This window comes from Entelurus aequoreus, linkage group LG19, assembly GCF_033978785.1.
Source record: "Entelurus aequoreus isolate RoL-2023_Sb linkage group LG19, RoL_Eaeq_v1.1, whole genome shotgun sequence".
NCBI lineage: Eukaryota > Metazoa > Chordata > Actinopteri > Syngnathiformes > Syngnathidae > Entelurus > Entelurus aequoreus.
The window spans coordinates 23,527,910-23,555,741 of NC_084749.1; the positions used below are offsets into that span (position 1 = coordinate 23,527,910).

General features: G+C 37.5%; 1 protein-coding gene across 1 annotated transcript; it reads right to left on the reverse strand.

Annotated features, from left to right (window-relative positions):
- Nucleotides 1-1,331: 1,331 nt before the first annotated feature.
- On the reverse strand, nt 1,332-27,231 carry ctdspl3 (CTD (carboxy-terminal domain, RNA polymerase II, polypeptide A) small phosphatase like 3). Its single transcript, XM_062028134.1, has 11 exons — nt 26,943-27,231; nt 19,858-19,963; nt 19,627-19,761; nt 15,775-15,883; nt 15,089-15,200; nt 14,825-14,911; nt 9,099-9,161; nt 4,868-4,947; nt 4,639-4,765; nt 4,469-4,564; nt 1,332-3,331 (listed from the first exon to the last, which is right to left on the reverse strand). The coding sequence occupies exons 1-11, from the start codon at nt 27,072-27,074 to the stop codon at nt 3,266-3,268; spliced, it is 1,113 nt and encodes a 370-aa protein (XP_061884118.1). The 5' UTR covers nt 27,075-27,231; the 3' UTR covers nt 1,332-3,265.
- Between the last annotated feature and the right edge of the window lie 601 nt (nt 27,232-27,832).

A 27,832-nucleotide genomic window follows, 5' to 3' on the forward strand; every position in this document is an offset into this window, starting at 1 on the left:
ATGTTGATTTAATAATAATAATAATAAAAAAAACATTTAAAAAAACTATACCAATAATAAAAAAAACGATACCGATCATTTCCGATATTACATTTTAAAGCATTTATCAGCCGATAATATCGGCCTGTCTCTACTCACAACTTACCGATCTCAGGGCGGACACTCTAACCACTAGGCCACAGAGCTTGTGCAGTCCTTTGAGACACTCGTGATTTAGGGCTATACAAGTAAACATTGATTGATTGATTGAACTTGTATTGTTTATGTAAAGTAATACATCGGTTTTCATGTTGTCGAGAAGTTTAGGCGAAAATAGAATCGTACAAAAACCAAAGCAATTTTCGCCATCGCCTCTCGCTGTTAATTGGTTCCGGATATGGCCACATTAAGTGAACGCCCATGAGGTAAAAATCATTAAAAACTAATCAAATATTTTCATAGCTGGAGCGTAAAAAAAAGCCCCTTAATGACCTCCTAATACATTTTCCAACACAATGAGAGCTCACTAGACATGGAAGAACACCCATTAGTCACGAGTGGTACACAGGCTCCATATAGTGGTATGCCAAAGAAACACTTGATTAATGTAGTCTTTTATTTTCCTATAGTAAAACAGTGTTACTGTTCAAACTGTGTGTGATTTTATAGTGCTCAAAAATATTAAATATACCTTCAAAAAGTGTACTTAGTTATTAATGAATACGTAGGCCTACTACGCTACTGTATTCTAATGTTGGTCATCATGGTGGTACTTGGAGAGCAAAGTTTTTTCTGAGGTGGTACCTGATGAAAAAAGTGAGAACCACTGCGATATAGTAATGCTGCCAGAGCCAATCAGTGGCCATGTTACTGAACAGCATGCTCTGATTGGTTTGGTCTCATCTAATGGCCAATATTCCTGTCATATTGGTATTTTTCCTTCATTTAGACATTTTTATGCTTGAAAATTCTTAATTTAGGAGTTTAAAAAATTACACAATATGCTTAATTTAAAAAAAAAAGTGTGATGGGGTAAAACCGCAGAATTTTAAGCGCAATGTGGTGAGACGAATGTGTTGTGTTGCGTAATATATTCATTCATATAGTTTATGTAAAATGTGGTACATCACTTTTTACGTTTGTTCCAAAAGTTCAGACAAAAACCAAATCGTACAAAAACAGAAGCAATTTTCCCCGTAAGATATAATGTAAATCCAAACACCGTAGTCTGCTCCAGATACCCAAAACTATAAACGCAAAACACATTTTATTGACAATAAATATATTCCAATGTGAAGTTTATATAAATGATGACTAAAATTGCATCTCTTTTACCTTTATTGAAGACTCTTGTTGGAAAAGACACCAACTTTTGCTAGCAGTTCTTTCTTGACGTGCTCACCACCTTCATAAAACGCTTCTGCATGGGCGTACCATAGTAATAGTATTTTTATACATGACAATTACAATGAACATATACAGTAGCTGTACCCACTCAAAAATGAATGGATGTTTAACTTCTATAAGGAAAAGTTCTGCTTCAGGCCAGTGGAACAATTGGTCATCTTAAATAACTGATGAGTAGATGACTAAAAAGTCACATGACTCGCATGTAAAAAGTGGCATACACACAGAAATAGGGTAGGAATACAAAGTGAACTTATGTACTCCGTAGGGCAGGCCTGGGCAATTATTTTGACTCGGGGGCCACATTTAGAGAAAAAAAAGTGTCTGGAGGCCGGTATATCTATTTTTAGGAACACTAATACATAACCTCACAATAATGTCTGATTGAATGCTAAAAACGCCATGACAGACCACCTTAAAAAGCGTAATGGAATTTTTTTCTTTCTATGAACGATAAAACACTGAATATTGACAAAATATGAATGTCACACCCCCTTTCAATCGACATATTTTACAATCAAGTGAAACGCAACAAAAATGCAACAAACAGTGAAATATGAACGCGAAGGGTACAAAATAAACCCACCTACAATCTGATACATCTGATATATGACTAAGCTTTAGAACTTTGTTGTGAAAATCTCCTTCCACGTCTGTGGAAACGCCTCCCGCCCAACAGTGCTTGGTACCTCGTCTGAGTTGCTGTGACGTCGATTACAATAGTAACTAATTAGATGACCATAGTAACTAATTAGATGACCATAGTAACTAGTATATCATGCAGATTCCAAGCATTGAAAGACTTAGTATAGTTGAAGACTTACGGTCATTAGAAAACATCACTGCACATCATAATGGCAGCTACACTTTACATCTTAAACATCTAAAAAAAATTTGGGAATGTCCGGCGGGCCAGATTGAAAAGCTTTAAGGCCCCCGGGCCTTAATTTGCCCAGGTCTGCTGTAGGGATACACGATGGGACTCCAAGATGACGGTTTGCACCACTTTCTGGGCCAAAAGTGTGAAAACAAAAGGTTATGCTTTTAAGATGAAGTAGTCATCCATCAAGAGTATAGCTGTAGTAACTTTAAGGGCACCCCACAGTGACAAGCCATTGTACTACTGAAGGTGCAATAACTCATGTTTTTGTTCCCACTTAGCTTTTCCATTAGCTGCTCTGTTAGCTTTTTCCTGCTGAACAGGAAGTCAAGTTTTATTTTTACAGACTTGTTTTTTCAAGTTTTTTTTTTTTAAAGAAACCATCCTAGATGAAAAGCAAAGTGAGAGGTCCGAAAACTGTAGCAACAAGCCGAGAACAAATTATGACCCAAGTGCGACGTTGAGAGGACAGAGGAGGTCAAATGTATCATTTCATTTTCACTTGTTTGTTTATGAGCTGTGTTGCTAGATGCCACGACTATTTCACACAAACATGAAACAAACAGACTTTTCAAATTAGTTCCCCCCTTATAAGGGTTTTATTTTATTGGATTAAAATTGGATCTAAAAATAATTGGGGATAAAGTGATGTAATTTGCAATATAACAAATAAATTAAAGAAGGAAAATGATATACTGTACAACATTTCAAGTTTCATCTCAGGGTATTGCCCTGTGGAATGAGTCTTTGGACACGGGGTTTTGGGTGCCTAACAGTGCAGCAGCATGAAATACAGAGGTGTCATTAAGAGTCACCAGTGAGACACAGGAGGCCACTAACACCACCACCACCACCACCACACAGCAGGGGTGCACGTTAGAGAACTGGGAGCCGGTTCTGCTTTCAAAGTCAAAGCAGGAAGAATGCACACATAACCTGCAGGAGTCAAATAGGGTCGTCAAAGTGGAGGTTTGGGGTAAGTGGGAGGATCTGGTCGTGTCAGTCCTCCGACAGCAGCCGGTGGAAGTGGTCCTTCCTCTTCTTCAGCACCTCCCGAAAGTCCTCCTGAAAAAACACAGGAGATTGGATGACAACATGTGGAAGTGGGAAAGAAGCTGCTGCAAGAGATAACCTGCTGTTTTATTCACAACTGTGGGAAATAAAATACACCAGTGAAGTGTAAAGAGTGGAGATTTACAGATAACATTTTTTTTTACTGGGTGTAAAACATGCAGACAAACGTGCAGCACACCAAACTGATGAAAGTGTTCATTATTTTGTAGTGTGCAATGATCGAAAAAGCTTGATCGAGTCAAATCAATCAAACAGAGGACAATTGTAAGTAAGTATGAAAAACACTAACCTATTTATTATTAACCGTCTGGAAGGGACTTGTGCTGTCATTTAGTTGAAGTGAAGTAATAATAGTTTTTTTGAACTGAACTTACAGGCCCTGAGTTGAATAGCCCAACTGATGAAAAAGAGAGGACCTAAATTGGAACCTTGAGGAACACCACTAGTATAACTAAAGAAGTTGAACAAATGACTACTGACTGCATCTGAAGTAAACAAGCTACGACAACAACGTTGTTACATAAATCACATTATTGAAAAAATATATAACTGCCAAAAAGGAGGAAAATTTTGAAAACACGTTTGCTAGCAAGGTTAAAATGTCAATGCAAAGATCAGCCTATGTATTTACAGTGGTTCACGTTCCTCTGTACAACAGAAGCACTCTAGAGTTTTTAGACATTTGATGCAAAAATGTTTGTCTCCCAAGTATTGAACCGAACTCGGGGGCCAGTATGATGTCATTCCCGGGCATGATTTCCCCAGGCTGCCAGTTGAATAGCACAGCCCTAGGGCGGACTCCTGTTGAAGACCTGTTTTAGATACAAGCTGATATAATACAAAACCTGTTTTTTTTCTGATTTTGAACCAATGTCTGATAATATCAGATCGGGACACTCCTAGTTGAAAGTAATAATTAAATAATTATTTAATTAATAATAACATTATTATTAAGTTAATTAGTGATGTCAAAGTTTAGGCTTTTCTCTTTGTGCATTGTTTCTGTTTTTATTTCAAACACTGCAGCCCAGGCCTGTAAACAACAAAAAACGAGTCAAAGGCTGCAAATGGCCTCCAGGCCACACTTTGGACACCCCCGGTGTAAAATGAATATGAAAACAGACAAACCGCTGTAGACAGTTTCTCCATGTACGGGATGAGCTTGTGGAGCTCTCGGTCCTCCGACTCTCCAGACCAGCTCTTGACGGGAAGGGTATTCATCAGCTGCAAAAACAAAATTGAAACCAACTGGAGAAACATCAACGAGATGGATAACAACACATGAGTGTACTACTTACATGGTAGGGGTATGTGTGAGGTGCGTTGTCCAGAACCACAATCTTAGTGAGATCCCTCCCTAGGATGCTGAGATCTTTGACATAGTGCCCGAGGACACAGGCACACTCATCCTGGTAGAGACGGTGGCTGCAATGACAAAATATTAGGTCAACTGAGTTATTTCTTTCTTACAAAATGCGAAGAGTTTACGAAAACGAGTGCAAGCAGATCTTCAGGGAGTATCAATACCGAAAGAGCTTCCTCTGCGGATCCAGGATTTCCAGAATCTTCTCGGCGTACTCTTTCTTTGCACAGGTGTAAACAAAGAGCTGGAACACAAGAACAGATGGAGACAATTCAATACCAGCAACACAACAACAGGCTCAATTTACTGCTTCAGGAATTATTGTATAGTGTGTCTCATACATTCATTTGGTTATGGCGCTACCTGTTCACCCTCACTCATAAACACATTATAATGGGACTGTGTGGGTGTCTGTACAACTTTGTACGGTAGGCGGTGCGATGCATAGTAACTCATCGTACCTACTTAACACACCTCAAACACACCAGGGCTCAGTTGTTCAAAAAGGTGTAGTCTGAATCTAAATGATTCTTATTCGAAATCTCCCTTTTTTGCCATTCAGGATCACGAAATTCGTCTTACATTTATCCCAGTTGTTCAAAGCAGAGGTGGATTGAATTAGTCTGATCCAGATCCAAGCTTTTCAAGATTACCAAATCCGGTGCTCACATTATACTTCATATTACTTTGAAAGCTGCTAGGTGTGTAAAAAAAGCTGGAAGAATAGCAAGGATGGGGTCACTCAAAGTGTATTTAAAAGAAACAAAAAGAAAACGGAAAGTAGTAGTAGTATACCCTATTTTCAATATCTTTTGACGTCAGACAATATCTGCCCCATAACAAAGTAAAAAAAAAACAGCAAATACCAATTATATACATAGCATGTGCTTCACATTCAAACTTTTTTGGAATTTTGCATATCATTCACAATCCTTATGAGAGACAAGAATGTATTTTTTCATTGCATTCTAACTCCTAAATTAATGTAAATAAAAGTCAGCTAACAATGGAGTCAATGGGCACCAATAAACCCATGAAAAAAACATGCCAAAAGCACAAATACTCCATTTACATTTTGTGACCTGAATATTGACCAAGTATTAACGATATTGTTATTATAAGCAGTAACGTTAAGAACCTACTTTTAGTGACGCATTGATCACAGAGAGGTAACTAGCTTATGCTGCTGTATTGACATCATCAGCCGGTGAGCTGATGCATCGCATGTTAGACTTAGACAAACTTTAATGATCCACAAGGGAAATTGTTCCACACAGTAGCTCAGTCACAATGATGGAAAGTGTAAGGATGGAAAGAACAATGCAGGTATAAATAGATAAATAGTACTTTATTGTAGACTAAATATAGCGAAATAAAATATAACATATACACGTAATATTTACATAATATATGTAACGTATACTATATATACTGATATATTATGTCTATATCATATATACAATATATAACAATTACCATGTACAATATTACAGTACATGTGACAGCTGCAGCATAAAATAGAGAGTAAATCCAGCAGAAAATAGAAAATAGACATTAAAAACAAAAATAAGTAGCTAACATAGAAGGTGTCAGATAATAGACTGATATAATCTATTGCTGTATGGCTGGTGTATTAGCTGGTGAAAGTTATTTCTAGATTATAAATCATGCCTCTCACTTGGATAGGAGAAGGATGTGGACATCAACCAAGAAGTTGGTCAACGTTGACAGACAACCCAGATCCTGAGATGGCGAGAAAGTCACGAAAAGACAATTGTTTTGCACTCACCTTTTTTTTCCAACCCTTTGCGAGGGCTATGATTAATTCTTCATCTAAACGGTAATATATGGCTACCCCATTAGTTGGCATCCTAGTGAGAGCAGATATTGTACAAGAAGTCTTTGTTTTATCATGTTGTTTGGCTCTCACGAAGTCTGCAGTGAGTAGTTAACAGTGTTGAAGAAAAAAAGCAAACGTTGTGATGAGTCTATGAAATTAATGCTTAAAATGGGCAAAGCGAAGGCTAGCGTCTTTTCGTGTCGTCCTCTGCAATTTCGGGTCCTAAATGGCTGTCAAAGTGTACCAACCTGTTGGAATACCTACTTACACTTCTTCTGTCCAGGTGAGATGCATGATTTATGATCTAGAATAAACTTACAGGGAGCTAGGAAGCGGAGAATCAGCAGACCACCCTATGATGTAAACATAGGGACAGCTGGTAGAGAACATGGCGCCGCTATAAATACTTTGTCTGCTTTAGCGCTTATAAAAACAATATCACTAATCATTGGTTAATATTCAAGTCACAAAATTTAAATGGAGTATTGTTGGCAGTATTTGAATGGTTTTATGGGCGGAATATAGGACCTTAAAATTGTATTTATTTACTAGCAAGCTGGTCTCGCTTTGCCCGACATTTTTAATTCTAAGAGAGACAAAACTCAAATAGAATTTGAAAATCCAAGAAAATATTTTAAAGACTTGGTCTTCACTTGTTGAAATAAATTCATTAATTATTTTACTTTGCTTCTTATAACTTTCAGAAAGACAATTTTAGAGAAAAAATACAACCTTAAAAATGATTTTAGGATTTTTAAACACATATACCTTTTTTACCTTTTAAATTCCTTCCTCTTCTTTCCTGACAATTTAAAACAATGTTCAAGTAAATTTATCTTTTTTATTGTAAAGAATAATAAACACATTTTAATTTAATTCTTCATTTTAGCTTCTGTTTTTTCGACGAAGAATATTTGTGAAATATTTCTTCAAACTTATTATGATTAAAATTCAATCTAGAAAATCTGTAGAATCAAATTTAAATCTTATTTCAAAGTCTTTTGAATTTCTTTTATAATTTTTGTTCTGGAAAATCTAGAAGAAATAATGATTTGTCTTTGTTAGAAATATAGCTTGGTCCAATTTGTTATATATTCTAACAAAGTGCAGATTGGATTTTAACCTATTTAAAACATGTCATCAAAATTCTAAAATTAATCTTAATCAGGAAAAATGACTAATGATGTTCCATAAATTCTTTTTTTAATTTTTTCAAAAAGATTCGAATTAGCTAGTTTTTCTCTTCTTTTTTTCGGTTGAATTTTGAATTTTAAAGAGTCGAAATTGAAGATAAACTATGTTTCAAAATTTAATTGTCATTTTTTTTCGTGTTTTCTCCTCTTTTAAACCGTTCAATTAAGTGAAAATATAATTAATTATTAATAATAACATAGAGTTAAAGGTAAATTGAGCAAATTGGCTATTTCTGGCAATTTTTTGAAGTGTGTATCAAACTGGTAGTCCTTCGCATTAATCACTACCCAAGAAGTAGCTCTTGGTTTCAAAAAGGTTGGTGACCCCTGGTATAGACCATCGACCATATAATCATAATTTACTTGGTATTGTTACGGTCAATATTTGGATCGATCGGCTCACCTTTGTTTATTCAAGAGCTCTAGCTTGCAGTTAGCCTATCGTCCTACCGTATGTAGACTAGCATGTTTAGCTATTCCTTGTCGTCTGGGGATGATACTTGGAAGATAATTAATCTATTTGCTGTAATGGAGGCGAGCATTGCTGACTTAGAAGTGGCTTTGTACTGTGGAGGGATGTTAGCCGCTAGCAAGAATGCTACAGTGTGTTGAGGACGCTTTTGTTTGCTTGTCGCTGTCAAATTTGCGTGACAGTTACACAGCTAGAATGTGTCATTAACATGCATTATCACAATATAAATAAATTTATATCCTTTAAATCGTGTATCGTCTATATCCGTCAACCCTATTAGATAGTCTATCATTTCAACTGTATGGTATAAAAAAGGGGTTGAAAAATTCTCCAAAAAAAAATGTATATCTACTGCATGATGAATGCTATTTTAGTTCACCATTTAGAATTTGACTTAAATTATTTTTTTTTTCCTGACATGCAAGACAAACTGCTGGGATCAGAATAATCCAGAATTTTTTGGATCAAAGTTATCCCAAACCTATTAAAAAGTTTTGTACAACACAAATTGAGGGATTGATTCAGGTGAAAACCAAAATGGGATTATGTGATCTAATCTGATTTCAGAATCCATTTTTGGTGTTGAACAACCCATTTTCAAGATTTGATCCAATTCATTATCCAAAATCCAATCAGATTTCCTGTGAACATTTGGGCCCTGGCATGTACGGTAGTAGAAGTATCTCACCCTGAACAAAGACTGCATTGTAACAACAGCACCCAACTCTAAACAGTGCACTAACAACATGAGGTTGGTTTGCTAAGGTTATCTAAAGCTACCGTGACTGACTCAAATATTTACATGCACATTTTGTTGCTATGGATTCAAAGCAGGACATGAATATGATCAAATATTGAAAAAATTAGACACAGGGAACATGGAAACCTACCTCATAGACTTTTGCCACGGCCTGCAGAAACTCTGTTAAATGTGGTCGCAGGATCATGTAAACCTGTTAGCAACACACCAGTCAAGTGGGAGTCAGTCTTTTACCAGTTTTTACGACAGCACAGGACAAAAAACATTTTTGATAGAAATAAAAATATCTAAAAGCGCCCTCTTTTGAAACTATAACAAAATGTGTCTTTTCAAAATGCAAATTGAATTAATTTATAAATGTATTTTTTTCTTTGTTGACTTTATTATATTCTGTCTGTCTCAGTTACAATAAACATACCATAAAAAATGAGTACTTCGTATAGTGGTAAACCTACACAATCTTAATTTTCCGCACTACACAGGGTCTTCTCAATAACTCATACTACGGTGCAGAAATGCTTTCATTTGGTTAAATTCTGACAAACAGGCCCCAAAAAGGCTCAGGAAGCTTTTGCAACTCATCAGCTGTTAAAAGCACAAATCAGTAGTTTGCAAAATCATACTTTTTCTTTTTTTTGCAAGATGTTGAATTTTGGATTTTTATTAGCTGTAACCATCAAAATCATTAGGAAATACACCATTTAATTATTTTCCAGTGTGTAGTGAATTTATAGAATATAAGAGTAGGGCTGCACATTTATGGACAAAATAATCATCAGGTTTTTATTTTTTTAATCAATAATGAACCCCTAATTCATTATGTTAGGTAAAAATTAGGGAACGGGAGGGGGGTGAGTGAACGTGACGTCAAGTAATTTGTAATGAAAGTCAAATTTAAAGGCAAAATAAACATTTGTCTTTTGTTCATTATTAGTATTAACATTACAGCTTTTTTCCCCCATAACATGATTCCTTTAGCTTTATTCATCCCTTTTTGATGGTTTTCTTTGGGACCATAAAAAAAGAATCAAGATTAAAATTCAATAGGCCTTAAAAGTGTGACATAGTAAACGCAATGCATTGTGGGTCTTAAAGGCGTTTAAATAGCTTATTTACACAGCTGAATACAAGACTGTGCTAAAGTTTTGTTCATTTCTTTAACAAGTTCAAAACATTCCACAAAAATGTAGCACCGTTTATCGTTGACATGATCGCTTCAAGAAAAAAACCGATTTGGTCAGATTTTTTTCATTTCCAGCGTGAAAGCAAATCAAGGAACTTGGGTTAGTGAGCTAATAAAGAGACGGTGAATAGCCTGGATAGCACCCGTGAGATTATCAAACATTACTTTTAATGTCATCACCTGGTACATGTTGGTGTGTTCACGGTATTTTCAGACTGGTAAGTTTGAATCAAAGCATGTTTTATTCAGTTCCACACATGGCATTTAGTAGGCGGTTATCGTAGGGCTGCATAATGATCTAAATTTTCGCAGCTACGGTGAAATTAGGGTGATAGTTGGCAATATTAACATTTAAAAAACAGGTTCTGCTGCATTTCAAATCAAGCATGTTCACAACCAACAGTCAGCCAACCACCAAGGGGCGACCGACAGTAGACTCATGTGAGAGCGAGTAAGAGTGAGTGACAACAGAAGTTGAAGGTAGATCAGCCATGCCTCGCTATTCTCTAGGCACTCCCGCTCGTTTCCCAATGACCCAACAATAAACACACATGGTGTTCACATCCAAACAAATTATTGAGTTGCGAAGACACGATAAGCATAAACAACACTTATTTTCTTTTCTCAACTGCTATTGTTTGCCCGCACTGAAAAGCTGGTTGCCATCAGCGCACAGCTCCGACGAACAACCACAAAAACAGGAGTGGCCAAAATACAGACGACTGTCAAATCAACCGTGCACCGATGGACACCGTATCCACCCACTTCTCAAAGACACACCAAAATACGAACGTAATGTTTTATTTGGACTAAGACAAATATCCTAAATATACTGTGAGCAGTACAATGAATGTGTTCCTTTGTATGTGCCTTTCAAACATTTTTTCTACTTGCTTGCACTTTATGATCACATTTTGCAATGGTATATTTTTATAGTACTTAGCCTTTTGTCCTTTGTACATTTTATTTTATTATTATTTTTATAGTTTCATTTTGAAATAAAAGCTAAATTCACATACTGTTTGAAATAGAAAGTGCAATAAAATAGTTAACAGAAAATAATCGTGTTTTTTAATATTGATGAAAATAATCTTGATTATTATTTTGGCCATAAACGTGCAGCCCTATGTTAGCGTTAGCCAAGCTAGCTGCGGGCTACAAACAACATACAGTATCTTGGAAAAAAGCATGTTGTCTCTTACTTTTGGTGATGGGTAAGCACACAAATGAATGAGTATTATTTTCAGAGCAGTAAAGCAGTGATCAAAGTATTTAAAAGTAATACCTGGCTTCTTTTTTCAGGGAAACCTGCTTATGCAATGAGGCTGAGCTCCCTCACATTCTGTCGGAAACTAAAGAGATGAAAGCCGTAGATTACGCTTAATTTGAACGGGGGACAACGAGCCTTAAAGGGGAACTGCACCGTTTTTGTAAATTTTGCACAATCTTTAAGAGAGACAAGGGGACTCAAGGTTTTTTTTCGTATTCTAATATTTGTAAAAATTGGGTTGTTCTAGGTAGCTAGCAATGCAGCGAATGGGAGCAATCCATTCTGCCTCTAAGTCAGTTTAAAAATGCATTCAGAAACCAGCAACAGTACTTAATTTACGTTCCGAATCGGTAACCTGTATATTAACCAAGCTGTGGCGACATTGTTATTGAAAGAGCGAACACTGAGGAATACTTTTTCTAGCTAGCAAATGTGTCAACAGCTGAATGGCTTTTGAGTTTGTAATACACAACACAAAGCGATTGGACACAAATCTGTACTGACTGAAAAACATGACCACACAGCTAGCCCTACAGCATATGTACTGTAGTTGAACGATGATGAGCTGCATGTACCATGATCAATATTATAGAGACTCACTCGATGGACAGTTTCCCGTTTTGTCCAGCTAGCCGGGGAAATTTTTTCCAGATAGTTTTGGTAAGCACTCCATTTCTGTCTGCATAGCTTGGCTCCAAGTTCCACATTTATAGCGTCAAAGTCACACCGACCTCACTCCCTCAGCTTCCGTCTGATCCAATGTTTCAGCCTTTCTTCTCACTCGCTAAGCTTCTATAACCAGCAATTCATCCTCCGTAATTCAGCGCCACAAATATAAGGTTGGGAATCCTTGTTTGTCTAAAATTAGTCGTTTTCGTTGTCTGTTGCCAAGTCTGCCATAATTAGAACACACGCAAGCGTTTGTTTCCGAAAGTACAGTAGAACACACATTTATTGCTGGGAGTCATAAGAGTGCTACTGCAGAAACAAAAATAAATGCGCTGAGGAATTCCATGAAATGACCAAAATACTGTAAATATTGTACATATTACATATTATTATGAATGTGTCTGCAGGTATGCGTACGCGCCAAAAAATCGGAATGCGTAATGTCGATTGAATTACCCCATGCATATGCGTACGGTACATGACTGTCACGGTATCAACAGGACTACCTCATTTCATCTACACATGTTTCTTATCATCAACTAAATGCCGAAAAAAAACCAGACATCAAGCCGTTTCTCTGGCGTTTCACCACCGGCAAAGAAACGTCAACTGGAACCAGAGCAATATGTTATATGAAGCCTATATGAAGCCTGTATAGCCTATATTATTCACGCACTATTTACTAGTGATGTGCAGAAAATGTGGCCACCGAAAAACTTTGATGAACTGCAATCAAGACGCATCCGAGTGTCTGGAGCCTCAGCGGTAAGACAAGGCTTTGCCCGCTTGGCCGCTTTGCTGCACCTTTGCTGCGGCGGATGGCGGCTTGGGTGATGGGGCGGCGGCTCTACATTGGCGAAATGCGCACAGCCACGCTTTGCACTCCAGCCAGATCCACCCAGCCATTAGAGCCAATCCTTGTCCTGAAGTTATGGACTTCTCTTACCCGCATTGTTGTTACAAGTGATGCCAGATATACAGCAGTGGCAATTGCGAAAGTCTTCAAGGAAGTTCAGTTTCCCCCCAAAATAAAAAAGTTGTCAAATATGTTCTTTTGTGTTTGCATTTCATTGACTAAATGCATTGGGATGCGTTTAACTTTTGTTTAGAGCACAGTGTTGCAGCCAAATTAGACATTCATTGGATGAATGCTCGACTTTGTCCTGCCCACCAATGCTGAGTGAATGAATAAGAGTGATCGAACAGGGGTCGCCGGGCTTCCGCATGATTTGCTGACCTGTCTGGGCTGAATCCCTTTTTGATAGACAGCAAAATGAATGAATCAGCAATCTTGAAATATAAAACACTGCCAAAACACTTTTCAACTTTCATTCCGTTGTTCCTGTTGATATGGAGTTTATTATATATTATTTTTAGTTAAGTTTTCTTTGGAAAATCTAGCATGTTTATATCTTGTATCTATTATTGGAGACTGTACTCGTGTTGAAAGAGTAGCCAAAAAAACAGCTTCCCCTACTTGAAAGACCAGCAGCTGCCACTTACAACCCGTGTTACATTGTACAATAACAACAATTCTGAAAAATACAGCAAAACGATAATAAAAATATGTTAATACTAATTACCAAAAACAAAGACTTGTTTTTAAATGTATGTAAATTACGTTTACCGTTAAAATTTTATTTATATATATATATATATATATATATATATATATATATATATATATATATATATATATATATATATATATATAATGTGTGTACATCATCTACAATTATCTTGTGTGATGACTGTATTATGAAAATAGTATATATCTGTATCATGAATCAATTTAAATGGACCCCGATGGACTTATTCGGGTGTTACCATTTAGTGGTCAATTGTACGGAATATGTACTTCACTGTGCAATCTACTAATAAAAGTTTCAATCAATCTATCAATCAATCAATGCAAATTATGACGTCACATTGACCACACCCCCAGCAATGCCCCCACCGCCACATGTAAATTGCAAGCTGGGGGAAACCCTAATAAGGGGTGAGTACCAAACACCATCTGCTGGTACTCACCCGAGTAGCTCACAATAAAAGTTGTGTGCACCCCTGATTGTAACAGGTTGATGGAGAGTTTTGAAGTAGTTTTAAAGGGCTTTGAAGACCACAACGCTGACTCCCAAAAAACGACGTGTGTTCTTTTCTCTCATAATGATTGATTTCAAACAAAAAAGTGCAGTTTCCTTTTAATAGACTTTGCTTTCTGAAATCAAAACTGACTCCGTTGACAAAATATAGACAATCTCTTGTCCACTGGATGTGCTCATATGGATCAATTCTACAAATGTTCCTTTTTGTATACAGTTTGCCTCAATATGGCCCGTTGATTTTTTTGTTTTGTACATTTCATTTTAATCCAGTTTGTTGCGCTCTTTCACATTATTGTGGTTACAGTATTACAATATAACCATGTAAACAAAAGCTTTGGCCAACAAATATGGCCACCGCAGAACCACAATGCATTGTGAAATCGCGTGCCATTTGGAGCCCTAATAATTGTGCAGCCTTAGAGTTCTACTTTTTGAATTGCAGTACTGAAATAAATGCATTTTTTTTTTAAATATTAAAATGTATCAATATGCACCATTTTTTTAAATGCTGCCTTCAAGTACTGCACTAAAGCGTCAACCACAATAAAATCCTGTGTAACCATAAGTCAACCACCATAGCCCGACATGACATCTCCAATCCTAACTGAGTTAGTGAGTGGGAGGCTCACCTTGTACTGATTATCCTGGAAAGCTGTGTGGAATGTGTATTCTGCATTCTCAATCACATTCAGAGAGCTGAACACCAGTGTTTCCTCCTGAAAACAGAACAATCTTAGATAAAAAAATTTAAGATACACAATTACACATAGACACAACCTGTAAATCTTGAACTAGATTAGGGAACTTTTACTATTGAACTGTAATTAAGGTAAGGCCACAGCCAAAAGGTTCCTATGGACGAAGAGCATTATAGTGCAGATGGTGGAACTCACCAGGTCTAACACCAGCGTGGCCTCAGGGGTGCTCCTTGTTTTTGGAGGGATGTCAGGCAATCTGGGCTGGGAATATTGGGACTGTGATGGCAGGTTCTTAATGAAAGTGAAGCTAGAAAAAAAAAAATTATTAGATGCAGGGGTGTCCAGATCCAATATACACCAAAAAAATGTGTAGCGGAATATATTGGCATGGATATAAAATATTAGCCTTTAACATAAGCAGTCCATTCCAGTTAGCACTCCAACAATTCACTCTGGCAGTTATTGCATAAACCACGTAATCACAAATATGTTTTACATTTCTTTCCCTTACTGTATCGTAAATGAACCAAATCAATTTTCCTTCATGTCCTTGTATTTCTTTATCAGTATGGATGTAAAATGGGTCTTAAATTGTATTCATTATAGTCTTGCATAAGACCTGCAAGGACCCTGACTACAAAATAAGTAATACATGTTGGTATGATTTCGTATCGGATTGACATCAGTATCAAAAATTATTCAAGGTTGCAATATCTGTATCGTATCGGAAGTTAAAAAGTTGTATTAGAACACCCCTAATTACTGTAGATGTGTTGGTGATAGTGAAGAATGAATGAAATCATCATACAATATATTTGTGTTATTGTTAGGAGATAATGAAACTTTAAAAAGCAGTAAAACAAGATTTGTGATACACTTACGGACTGAAGATGTGGTCGTCGTCCTCTCCCACCAGAAGTTCAACGGAGCCATAACCAAATACCCCTTGTTCAGGGCTCATCAACACATTATTTTCTGTGCTCTTGTAATCTGGATTAAAATAAACAACAAAAAAACATTTGCATACTGAAATAACAAAAAGCATATTCTCTTGCTTAATAGTGTTCACCACAAACCACTGATTTACGTACAAGAGACTAGTGAATGAGATAAAAAAAACAAAAGTCAAAGAAGATGTAATACTTGATGGAAGATTTAGGTCCAAAGTAGGGTAAAATAGTTCAGTAATGGTGAAGTTTATTTTATTTAACACTAAGTGGAAGCACAGGCTCGGAAGCGAAAGACTGCCCAGCATATTGCAGTGACTCTGTGTCTTGAACCAAATAAATAAACAACCACGATTTATACTGCATATATACACAATACATTTAAAGGACAGTTTCCCAAACATTCAATTATTTGTGGATGCCAAACACAAACTGAGTTGGTACTACCAGTTGCCTTCGGTCATAAAAATATAACTGGACTGTGAGTATCAGCTCTGTACAGTTGATGGTATTGTAAATTTGTTCTAACACACCTCATATGTAGTAAATCAGCCTGTCAAAAAGTGTTGCCAATTTAGCGACTTTGGCACTATATTTAGCGAGGGTTTAAGTCTTCCCCCAGATTTTGTATTATTTGTTTTAAAAAAAAAACAACTAGTGATATATCTAGCGACTTTTCTGGTGTTGTTGGTAGGGATGATGTTTGATAAGAAATTATCGAGTTTGAGCCTATTATCGAATCCTCTTATCGAACCGATTCCTTATCGATTCTCTTATCGAGTCCAGATAGGTTGTGGTATATGGAAAAAAACCACACAATAATTGGTTTAACAAAAGCTCACTTATATTATACAAGAAAACAATTTAATATAATAAATAAATAAATATTGACTGTTACCCCCCTAAAAAAATAAAATCAAATAAATAAATATTGACTGTTGTTACCCAAAGTATATTAAGTGGGATTTTTCAGAAAAACAAATATATACAGTAACACAAAAACAACCTGTCTCTGTGATCACTATAGGTGTATAAATTATAATATAGTGTTAAATAAAATCAGTCCTTTGGGCACAAAACTGAAAATAATACAGTTCTCCAAAAAGTGCACTTCTGCTGCTATTTGACATAACTGTTTGTTATGATGCTTTGACATTTTTGCACTTTATTTCTTTATTGAAAGAAAATTCTATGAAGAGAAAAGTTGTTTGCAAATGTGGTTACAATGCTAAAAAATGAAAAGTTAAAGCTAAAAAAAGAAATACACTTTGAGTTACCATTATTTCTTTATAGGGGGAAAGATGTTATGAGCTGGGGAATATAACAACTACAATACCCAGCATGCAACGGGAGTGACGAGCATGCGCGGTAGCCCCGAAAAGTGTTGCATGTCTTCACGTATGAATGAGGTTATGAGCACGCTGTGAAAGTAAACGTCAAGAACTCAGCCAACACGCCTCGTCTGCATTATTTATAATTAGACAGACAACACATATACAGTGTGATTTGGTTTTGTTTACAAGGAAAGAAAAACAAAAGTTAAAAAATGGAGATGTGTTGTATATATATGTATGTGCTGCGGTTGCTTTAAGAACGTTGCGACAGCTGCCGTAAAGGAGGTGCGTTGCTATGTTTCCGGTTGGTCGTAAAAGTGTTCGTCATGCGTTTGTAGTCTGCTAAATCTCTCAGTAAAGTTATTCATTGGATTATACATTTTGTTTTGAACTTTATTACACCTTGGAGCGCTTTTTCCCGTCCATTTTTTTCCTGCTTTCGCTATCTGCGCCTAATGACTGAGCTACGTAACGTCATTTCTTGTGATGTCACACGGAGCATTTCTGGTCGGGACTGGATTCGTTCCGAGGGATTCGAATAAAGAACCAACTCTCTTTCTTTACTATAGTGGTCTCGATAACGGGTACCGGTTCTCAAAAAGGGATTCGAGTCCGAGAACTCGGTTCTTTTCTTATCGAACAACCGGGAAAACCGGTTTCGAGTATCATCCCTAGTTGTTGGACACTTTATGAGTCTAACATGAATGGACATATCCCCTTTTCGCGTGTGGCCAATGTTACCTAAAAAAACCCCCACAAAAAATAAAGAAAATAAACTTACATTTTATTTTTAAATCATATTTGCTTTGATTTTGTTTAGGGATGCACAATACTTTTTTTTTCAAACATAACTTACTGCTTCTCAAGACTGATCCTTATTTATGTCTATTATTATGGATGGGTGGATTTATTAAATGAAGATTTGACTGTAGTTTGTGCACACCTGGAGGTAAGAAAGAGTGAAACAATGAATGATTTGACAAACAGTACCTGTGGAGTGTCCGCCCTGAGATCAGTAGGTTGTGAGTTCAAACCCCGGCCGAGTCATACCAAAGACTATAACAATGGGACCCATTACCTCCATGCTTGGCACTCAACATCAAGGGTTGGTATTGGGGGTTAAATCACCAAAAATTTATCCCGGGCGCGGCCACCGCTGCTGCCCACTGCTCCCTTCACCTCCCAGGGGGTGATCAAGGGTGATGGGTCAAATGCAGAGAATAATTTTGCCACACCTTGTGTGTGTGTGTGACAATAATTGGTACTTTAACTTAACTTAAATGTGTCCTAATTATAATTTGACATCACTACTATGACTGAGCTAACGTTACATCCATAAATCAGTGTGCTGATTAAAGATGGATATTTTAACCAGTAATAGTGCCAAATCTGCAGTTTAAAAATGGGGCCCAAACTGGTAATTAAAAAAAGTGTAAGAACATGCACATTTTTGTAAAAAACCTAAAGAAAATGCCTTTTTAATTTTATGGAATGTTGTGCCATTTGAGTTGAACATACTAGTAACTTAAATACTTCAGTGATATAAACTGAATGATAACCAACTAATACATTAAAAAATAAGAAATACAATCCATAACAAGTCATCATAATTATTGAAGCAATACAGAACATGGAGAATGTGCCAATAACAACTTACTTGAGTTGAGAATGTTTGATGCACAAAATTCCGGGTGTTCCTGAATGCAACCTCGCTCGTTACAGTCATGTGAAAGTGTTGTGTTGTTTTTGTTGTGGCTACTGTTTAGGCCAGTGCTGCGGTGCCGTTGGCGTGTGGCATTACAGTTAAAAAAACAGCGTCAGACTGTGTGCTTTTGTCAGGACGCTTCATTACTAACAAGGATGTTACTTGCACAATTTTACCGCTAAGCACTTGTTGCAGGTGGTCTGCATTCACTTAGCAACGGATTTAGGCACTGATAGCTACTGTTTTTTCCGGGTTTGATACTAGTAGCTGGCTCGTGAGGTTTGATGTGTCGAAAACAGGTGGGGTTTCTCCCCCCCACCCCCCTCCCTGAGTATTTGCAGGGTATCTGGTTTGATAGCCACACGAGATGTCTTCCTCTAATGAGCAGTGAGGTCCGGTGATCTTAGGGGCAGTATGGAACATCCGAGATAGGAGTGCTTGATATGTTCACCCAAACCCTTCTACACCACAGAATGGGTAATATCACTTCACTGGAGTTTTAAAAAATAATAATTTTTTATCAGTTATCTGAGCTTTTTTTTAAAAAATTTGTTTTCGGGCTACTAGTGTGATGTCACAACTCCTAATATCAACCTGATATCAACAGTACACACCTATTTTTCATGTTTATTGCTCACGGCATTCTTAAAAATTAGCTAAGAAAAAAAAAATTAAAAAACATAAAAAGCTAGCAGGCATGATAATGTGTCTTTAATGGAGGATGGTGCAACTGTGGCTTTTACTCACTCTCTTTGCTTGGTGTGAGGAATCGTACAATGGGGGTGTAGATCTTCCTGGATGTGGAGTTATGAGGAGAGACGGGGTCTATCTCAGACAGTATGTGCTCAGGGTGCGAGGTAGGCCTGGTCGGAGTCTTGAAGGCTAAATTATGACAAAAAGTGACAGGATGTGAGCAAAAGTATTTGGGTGTATAATCACAATGTAAACGTTTTTTTGGGTGCAGAGCAAAAATATCACCTGCTTCGGTGTCATCTGCAGCAATGGCTCGCTTTCTTGGCCGACCACGGGGCAGCGGTCGCTTCGTCATGGTGGGAATATCTTCAGCATCATGTGTCTCTTCAACCTACACAGAAAGTTGATGCCATCTTTCATCATTGACCACTTACATTCATTTTTACAAACAATAGGTTATGAAAGCAAGTGTGTGAATAAATAATTGTTGTGGATGTTAGGATTTTTCAGTCAAAACATACATTTGGTGTAAGGCTGCAGCTAACGATTATTTTTCTATCGATTAATCTATAGATTATTTTTTCGATTAATCGGTTAATCTATAGATTTTTCCGATTAATCTATAGATTATTTTTCCTTTTACCAATTATTTTTTTATTCAAAATGAAGATGAAAAAATAAATGTAGGCCCGTTTTTTCAAAAGGCATGGCTTTTATTTACAAAAAAAAAGAAGTATGGCCACTCAGTCAACATTGACAACAACATGACTAAATATTCTGTAACAATGTAAACATTTAAAACTTTTAACATTTAACAAAATTAAAAGTAGCTTATTTGCTTTTTAATGTGCAAATATAAAAGTCAACATCCAGTGCAAATCTTAATATTCTGCAATAGTATAAGCATTTCAAAAGTAAAAGTATTGCTTATTTTGCTTTAAAATGTGCAAAAATAAAGATAAACATCCAATACAAAAAAGTGCAAAACGAAATATTCTGGAGCACTGTAAACATTAAGTATTGCTTTTAAAATGTGCAAAATAAATATCCAGTCCAACACAGTACACAATAACCAATTCTACTCATTCCAGTGAGTGTCTAACAGTTGTAATGAAGAAAGGTTAGCATGTCTACATGCTTTGGTTCTTTTCTTGTTTACAATATTCCCAGCAGCTGAAAATAGGCGCTCAGAAGGGGTCGATGTGGCTGGAACTGAGAGCTAATTAGCCTTCACCTCAAGCCAGGATTGCGAGTGAGCTGAGCTGCAGTTTAAGTTTCTAGAAGGTCAACGGGCTCATAGTGATGTTACTAGTAGTTGACTGGGAGGTGTTTATTATCATTTGGGGAGAGTCCGCTGCCTGATGCTCACCTGCTAAACACCTATCTGCCCCACGCTGAAGCGCTGACTACATGCGCTCTGAATACGCACTGCTGATTGGCTGATAATGCTTCGTGTGTACCAATCAGATGGTTGTGTGGGCGGGACAATGCTGCGTGCGGAGACAGAGGCAGACGGAGCAAAGCAGCTTGTTAAGACTTTAGCTTTAGCTTAGAAACTCGTTCGGTACACCCCCGTACCGAACCGAAAACCCCGTACCGAAACGGTTCAATACAAAACACGTACCGTTACACCCCTAGCAGATACAAATGACACATTCATGTTTTTGTGTAATGATGACAACGTATGCTCGCGCGGACGATTGACTAGTTGATGGTTTTCTTTTCAAATGTTCGTTCATAGCCGTTGTGCTGCTATGATAGGCCATTTCCGCTCGACACAGTGTGCATACAACAACATTATTAGGCCGTTTATTGAAATACTTCCACACTTTTGACCACTTTTGGCATGCTTTTCCCCCCTCGCTCGCACCGCTCGCATCGTCTTCTTTGATCGTCTGCTTTGCGCTTCGCCATGACGGTAGTGTGACGTCATTATGCGACGCGTCGACGCACAAAAACGGCGTCGACGTATTTACGTAACCGATGACGTCGACTACGTCGACGCGTCGTTTCAGCCTTAATTTGGTGTATGTGTTTATTGGTTGTGGTGTGATGCATGCATTAGGGCCGCAATTAGTATTTTGTTGCTTTGATGTTTTGTTAATGAGTTTAATTAAATGTATAAACTGCAGATCGCTTCAATGGAGCACACATGAGCGAGGTGATAACAATACATTTAAAAACAATAGCGATAAACAAAATTCAGTTTTTCTGTCTTGTTTTTAATTCCGTTTTTAACCTTTTAACCTCAAAGTTAATGATTGTAGTGCGTACATAGCCCTGAGCTGTCAAATCAATTACTCAAAAGATAAATGAAAAAAATAAAATAAAATGCAGTGTGTGTTTGTTTTCTTCTTCTCTTGCTTCCAAATATGGTTTAAGAGGGTTCACTGTGCATCGTTCTCATCAACTGAGTGTTTTTTTTTTTCAATAGCAGAATTAAATGAACAGAGCCTCGTTAGTCATCCACCATCTTTGTCCCGGGGGGCGGAGGCAGGACCACTAGCTTGCACCAACAGAGCCTCCCTGGACGTTAATGAGAAGCAGCACCAAGTAACAATAATTAAGAGGAAAAAAGACAATTTTAAAGCCAAATGTCCCTGTGGGAATATTTCCGCTTTAAACCGAATGAGCAGCATGAGTCCATCAACACAGACGAACAAGCCAGTATGCCGAGATCGTTGGAAAGCGATGGCAACAAAAAAACACCCAACAAGTTTTACAACGGGAGCAAAAGACGCTGAATGCAAAATGTTCACTATCTACTGAATTGCAATGTTTGCTAACACAAATTCAGGGTCCATTTCATTTTTATAGCCATTTAAATATTTAGGACAATTATAAGTTACTGACCTTCCAAATACAAAAATAAAACTGGTAAAAACAAATACTATAGTAATGAGTATGTTGATTGCATTTGAAAAAGTTACTTGCATTTTTTATTATTATATATTATGATTACATTAGTAATAAATTTGGCATCAAAATAATGCTGAAAATAATTTATTGGCAATAATTTGTGGGACAATATATCATCCAGCAGGTTGAAGCCGATTCCGTGGTCTGCCCTGGGACCAGTTGTCCCTACCACTAGGGGCGCTACTGAGACTGGTCATGGCCAATGGCACAGCTGTTGTCCCCTGTTGACTTTACTATTTCCTTTTGGCAGCTCCATTAGCTGGATATATGTTGGAGATCATATTATTTTGCCTCTATTGCACGCTATATAATAATTAGGGCTGCAACTAACGATTAATTTGACAATCGCTTAATCTGTCGATTATTACTTCGATTAATCGATTAATAATCGGATAAAAGAGACAAACTACATTTCTATCCTACCCAGTATTTTATTGAAAAAAACCCAGCATACTGGAACCATACTTATTTTGATTATTGTTTCTCAGCTGTTTGTAAATGTTGCAGTTTATAAATAAAGGTTTATTAAAAAATGAATATATAAATAAATACAAAATTTAAATAAATTAAAAAAAAAAGCCTCTGCACATGCGCATAGCATAGATCCAACGAATCGATTACTAAATTAATCGGCAACTATTTTTAGAATCGATTTTAATCGATTAGTTGTTGCAGCCCTAATAATAATTACTTAGATTATTTGTTATTATTGAATTGCAGATTAGATCAGTTGCTGTCTGGCAGAAACCAGTGGTCCCTACCACTAGGGGCGCTGGTGAGACTGGTCGCAGCTGTGATCTTTATTGACTTTGAATGGACTTTACTATTTTTCTTTCTTTTCTGAATGTTTTGGCAGCTCCATTAGCTAGATATATGTCAGTGATCCTATTATTTTGCCTCAACTGCATGGTACATCATAATTTCTGTGTTTGTGTGTCAATATTGAATTGCAGAACAGATCAAGTTGCTGTCTGGCAGAGAGAAAAGTAGTCCCTACCACCTTTTTTTTTCTTTTCTTTATAAACCTCTAATTTTAATATGCAACATTTACATACGGTGGCACAGGGAGGGGTTAGTGCACGTGCCTCACAAAACGAAGGTCCTGAGCAGTCCTGGGTTCAATCCCAGGCTCGGGATCTTTCTGTGTGGAGTTTGCATGTTCTCCCCGTGACTGCGTGGGTTCCCTCCGTGTACTCTGGCTTCCTCCCACCTCCAAAAAACATGCACCTGGGGATAGGTTGATTGGCAACACTAAATTGGCCCTAGTGTGTGAATGTGAGTGTGAATGTTGTCTGTCTATCTGTGTTAGCCCTGTGATGAGGTGGCGACTTGTCCAGGGTGTACCCTGCCTTTTGTCCGAATGCAGCTGAGATAGGCTCCAGCACCCCCCGCGACTCCGAAAGGGACAAGCGGTAGGAAATGGATGGATAGGAAGGAAAGAAAATAAATAGTGCAAAAGGAGGTAAGGTGCACAATCCAGTCCTGAGAACGAATGTTCTGAATGTGTTGTTTAAATATTAAATATTATACTATATACATTTCGATTCAAGAACTCCTTCATTCCGCACTCCATCCAGCTGTATAATCACTCGCCATACAGCAATAGATGATGTCTATTACCTGACACCTATGTTTGCCACCTCTCTTTGTTTATAATGTCTATTTTCTGCTGGATGTACTCTCTATTTTATTCTGCAGCTGTTACATATACTGTAATATTGTACATAGAGCTGCAACAACTAATTGATTAAAATCGATTGTAAAAATAGTTGGCGATTAATTAAGGCATCGATTCGTTGGATCTATGCTATGCGCAGAGGCTACTTTTTTAAATTTTTTTATAAACCTTTATTTATAAACTGCAACATTTACAAACAGCTGAGAAACAATAATCAAAATAAGTATGGTGCCAGTATGCTGTTTTTTTTTCCAATAAAATAATGGAAAGGATAGAAATGTACTTTGTCTCTTTTACGCGCTTATTAATCGATTAATCGAAGTAATAACCGACAGATTAATCGATTATCAAATTAGTTAGTTGCAGCCCTAATTGTACATGGTAATTGTTATATATTGTATATATGATATAAACATATATCAGTATATATCCTATATTGTACATATATTATGTAAATATTACGTATATATGTTATATTTTATATTGCTTTTAGTCTATTTTATACCTGCATTGTCCTTTCCATCTTTTCCCCCATTTGTAACTGAGCTACTGTGTGGAACAATTTCCCTTGTGGATCATTAAAGTTTGTCTAAGTCTAACATATATACAGAAGCATTCAGACTGTGGGTGGAATATTGTTAATATAGGCTACTGAGTTTCGTTTTTAACATTTTCTGCTGGTGGTGCCTGTCAGGTATTGGTTACTCGGGTCACAGGACAATACCAGAACCATTGTAAGGGGAACTTAAAGGCCTACTGAAATTAATTTTTTTTATTTAAACGGGGATAGCAGATCCATTCTATGTGTCATACTTGATCATTTCGCGATATTGCCATATTTTTGCTGAAAGGATTTAGTAGAGAACATCAACGATAAAGTTCGCAACTTTTGGTCGCTGATAAAAAAAGCCTTGCCTGTACCGGAAGTAGCGTGACGTCGCAGGTTGAAAGGCTCCTCACATTTCCCCATTGTTTACACCAGCAGCGAGAGCGATTCGGACAGAGAAAGCGGCGATTACCCCATTAATTTGAGCGAGGATGAAAGATTCGTGGATGAGGAACATGAGAGTGAAGGACTAAAGTGCAGTGCAGGACGTATCTTTTTTCGCTCTGACCGTAACTTAGGTACAAGGGCTCATTGGATTCCACACTTTCTCCTTTTTCTATTGTGGATCACGGATTTGTATTTTAAACCACCTCGGATACTATATCCTCTTGAAAATGAGAGTCGAGAACGCGAAATGGACATTCACAGTGACTTTTATCTCCACGACAATACATCGGCGAAGCACTTTAGCTACGGAGCTAACGTGATAGCATCTGGCTTAACTGCAGATAGAAACAAAATAAATAAACCCCTGACTGGAAGGATAGACAGAAAATCAACAATACTATTAAACCATGGACCTGTAACTACACGGTTAATGCTTTCCAGCCTGGCGAAGCTTAACAATGCTGTTGCTAATGACGCCATTGAAGCTAACTTAGCTATGGGACCTCGCAGAGCTATGCTGAAAACATTAGCTATCCACCTACGCCAGCCAGCCCTTATCTGCTCATCAACACCCGTGCTCACCTGCGTTCCAGCGACGGAGCAACGAAGGACTTCACCCGATCATCGATGCGGTCGGCGGCTATCGTCGGATAGCGCGTCTGCTATCCAAGTCAAAGTCCTCCTGGTTGTGTTGCTGCAGCCAGCCGCTAATACACCGATCCCACCTACAGCTTTCTTTTTTGCAGTCTTCATTGTTCATTAAACAAATTGCAAAAGATTTACCAACACAGATGTCCAGAATACTGTGGAATTTTGCAATGAAAACACAGCTTTTTGCATTGGATACAATGGTGTCCGAATACTTCCGTTTCAACGATTGACGTCACGCGCATACGTCATCATACATAGACGTTTTCAACCGGAAGTTTTGCGGGAAATTTAAAATTGCCCTTTATGAGTTAACCCGGCCGTATTGGCATGTGTTGCAATGTTAAGATTTCATCATTGATATAAACTATCTGACTGCATGGTCGGTAGTAATGGGTTTCAGGGGGACACAGGATATGATGACATGTGTTGTGTGTTGGACACCTGGAAGTGGAAAAAGTAACAGCGGGAATAAAAGGCAGAAAAAGACAATAACCTTTCTTTTGGTGTATTATTAAGCTTAGATTGCTAATAAGTTAACTAATAAGTGACAAGTTTGGCACACAACAATGGCGACGAGGATGGGATAGTGACCCCCTGGATTTTTTCAATGAAAAAAAATGTGCCTTGGCTTAAAAAAGGTTGAAACACACTGTAGTAGAGGCACTATAATATGATCTCCGACATTTATACAGCTAATAGAGCGGACAAAATGTCCAGAAAAGAAGGGAAAAAGTCAAGTCCATTCAAAGTCAGTAGGGACCACCATTAGCTGTTGCCACCTGCTGGTGGCACTTTAAGTTGAGTGGTCACTTCCTTACAACATCCGGTTTTAAAAAAAGAGGTACTGTTGATCAATTGTTGGTTATATCACAATGAAGGATTATTTAAATACAGATTGTAATTAAACAGTGACATGTGTTAGTTGATTAATGAATGACACGCACACACTTGTAGTGAACTTCTCGGCCTTAGCATTAGCATGCCAGCTAGCAGCCTTTCCTTGCACGACTACCACAGTCAAGCGACATTAGGCTATGTTAAAAGTAAACCAATAACGTGTTTAGCTTACTTTTAGGGTGACACATAATTATATAGTCGGTGACGATAACAAGTAATACGTAACGTTACCTTGTCATCGAATGGACTGTCTGGAACCGATAGCCGCGTCCGTCTCGGTGTTGCTTTGCCACTAGTAGGTGTGCGGGATTTCCTTGGTGTCGCTATGTAGGGCACGGTGGTTCTCTGAGACCTAAGTCGCATTTTTGCTTCACAGGTAACGTTATTAACCACCAAATTAGCAATATATTACTCTTAATGCTTCCTGTTCAGTGTTTTGTTGTATTCCATTTTGTTTGTTTCGACTAGCTGCTTTAGCTCCGCCCCGCTTACTCTCGAATCGTGCGCTCATTTGTGCTTGTTTAAAATGTGCTGGTGTACGATTGGTTATCCGCAGCTGACACTCTCGCTGGGCGGTGCAATAGAAAAGGCCAACTTCAACCTGAAAGAACGGGTGGGCGATACTGCAATTTTCGGTGCCTATCCCGATACCAAGTAAATACACGACGCGTATTGCCAATATACCAATACTTTTTACTACGATTTTTTTGTGATTATTTAGCGATTTTGCATTACATTTTTAATCTTCATCATTATTTTCAGAATACACACACCCAGAGGTTTTAGGCAAATAAAAAACATATTTTACCACATAATTTTTTTGAACAATTCAGCAATAAATACCATTTTAGATACATGTAACATCCATCCATCCATTTTCTACCGCTTATTCCCTTCGGGGTCGCGGGGGGCGCTGGAGCCTATCTCAGCTACAATCGGGCAATATCAACAAAATAATAAAATGTCTTATTTTATTACGTACAATTGTTGAAGTAAAATAAAGACAATAGTGTCAAATAGGGCAGTGTTTTTCAACCACTAGTGTGCCGTGAGATACAATCTGATGTGTCGTGGCCGTGGGAGATGATCTAATTTCACCTATTTGGGGTAAAAAAAAATAT

Excerpts from the sequence above, each read along its gene's own strand:
- ctdspl3 (XM_062028134.1), bottom strand. The coding sequence starts at position 27,074 with ATGCGACTTAGGTCTCAGAGAACCACCGTGCCCTACATAGCGACACCA. Across the intron at positions 19,762-19,857 it reads TGCAGATGACACCGAAGCAG|CCTTCAAGACTCCGACCAGG; the intron begins GTGATATTTTTG and ends GTCATAATTTAG. Across the intron at positions 4,565-4,638 it reads CTCACACATACCCCTACCAT|CTGATGAATACCCTTCCCGT; the intron begins GTAAGTAGTACA and ends TTGTTTTTGCAG.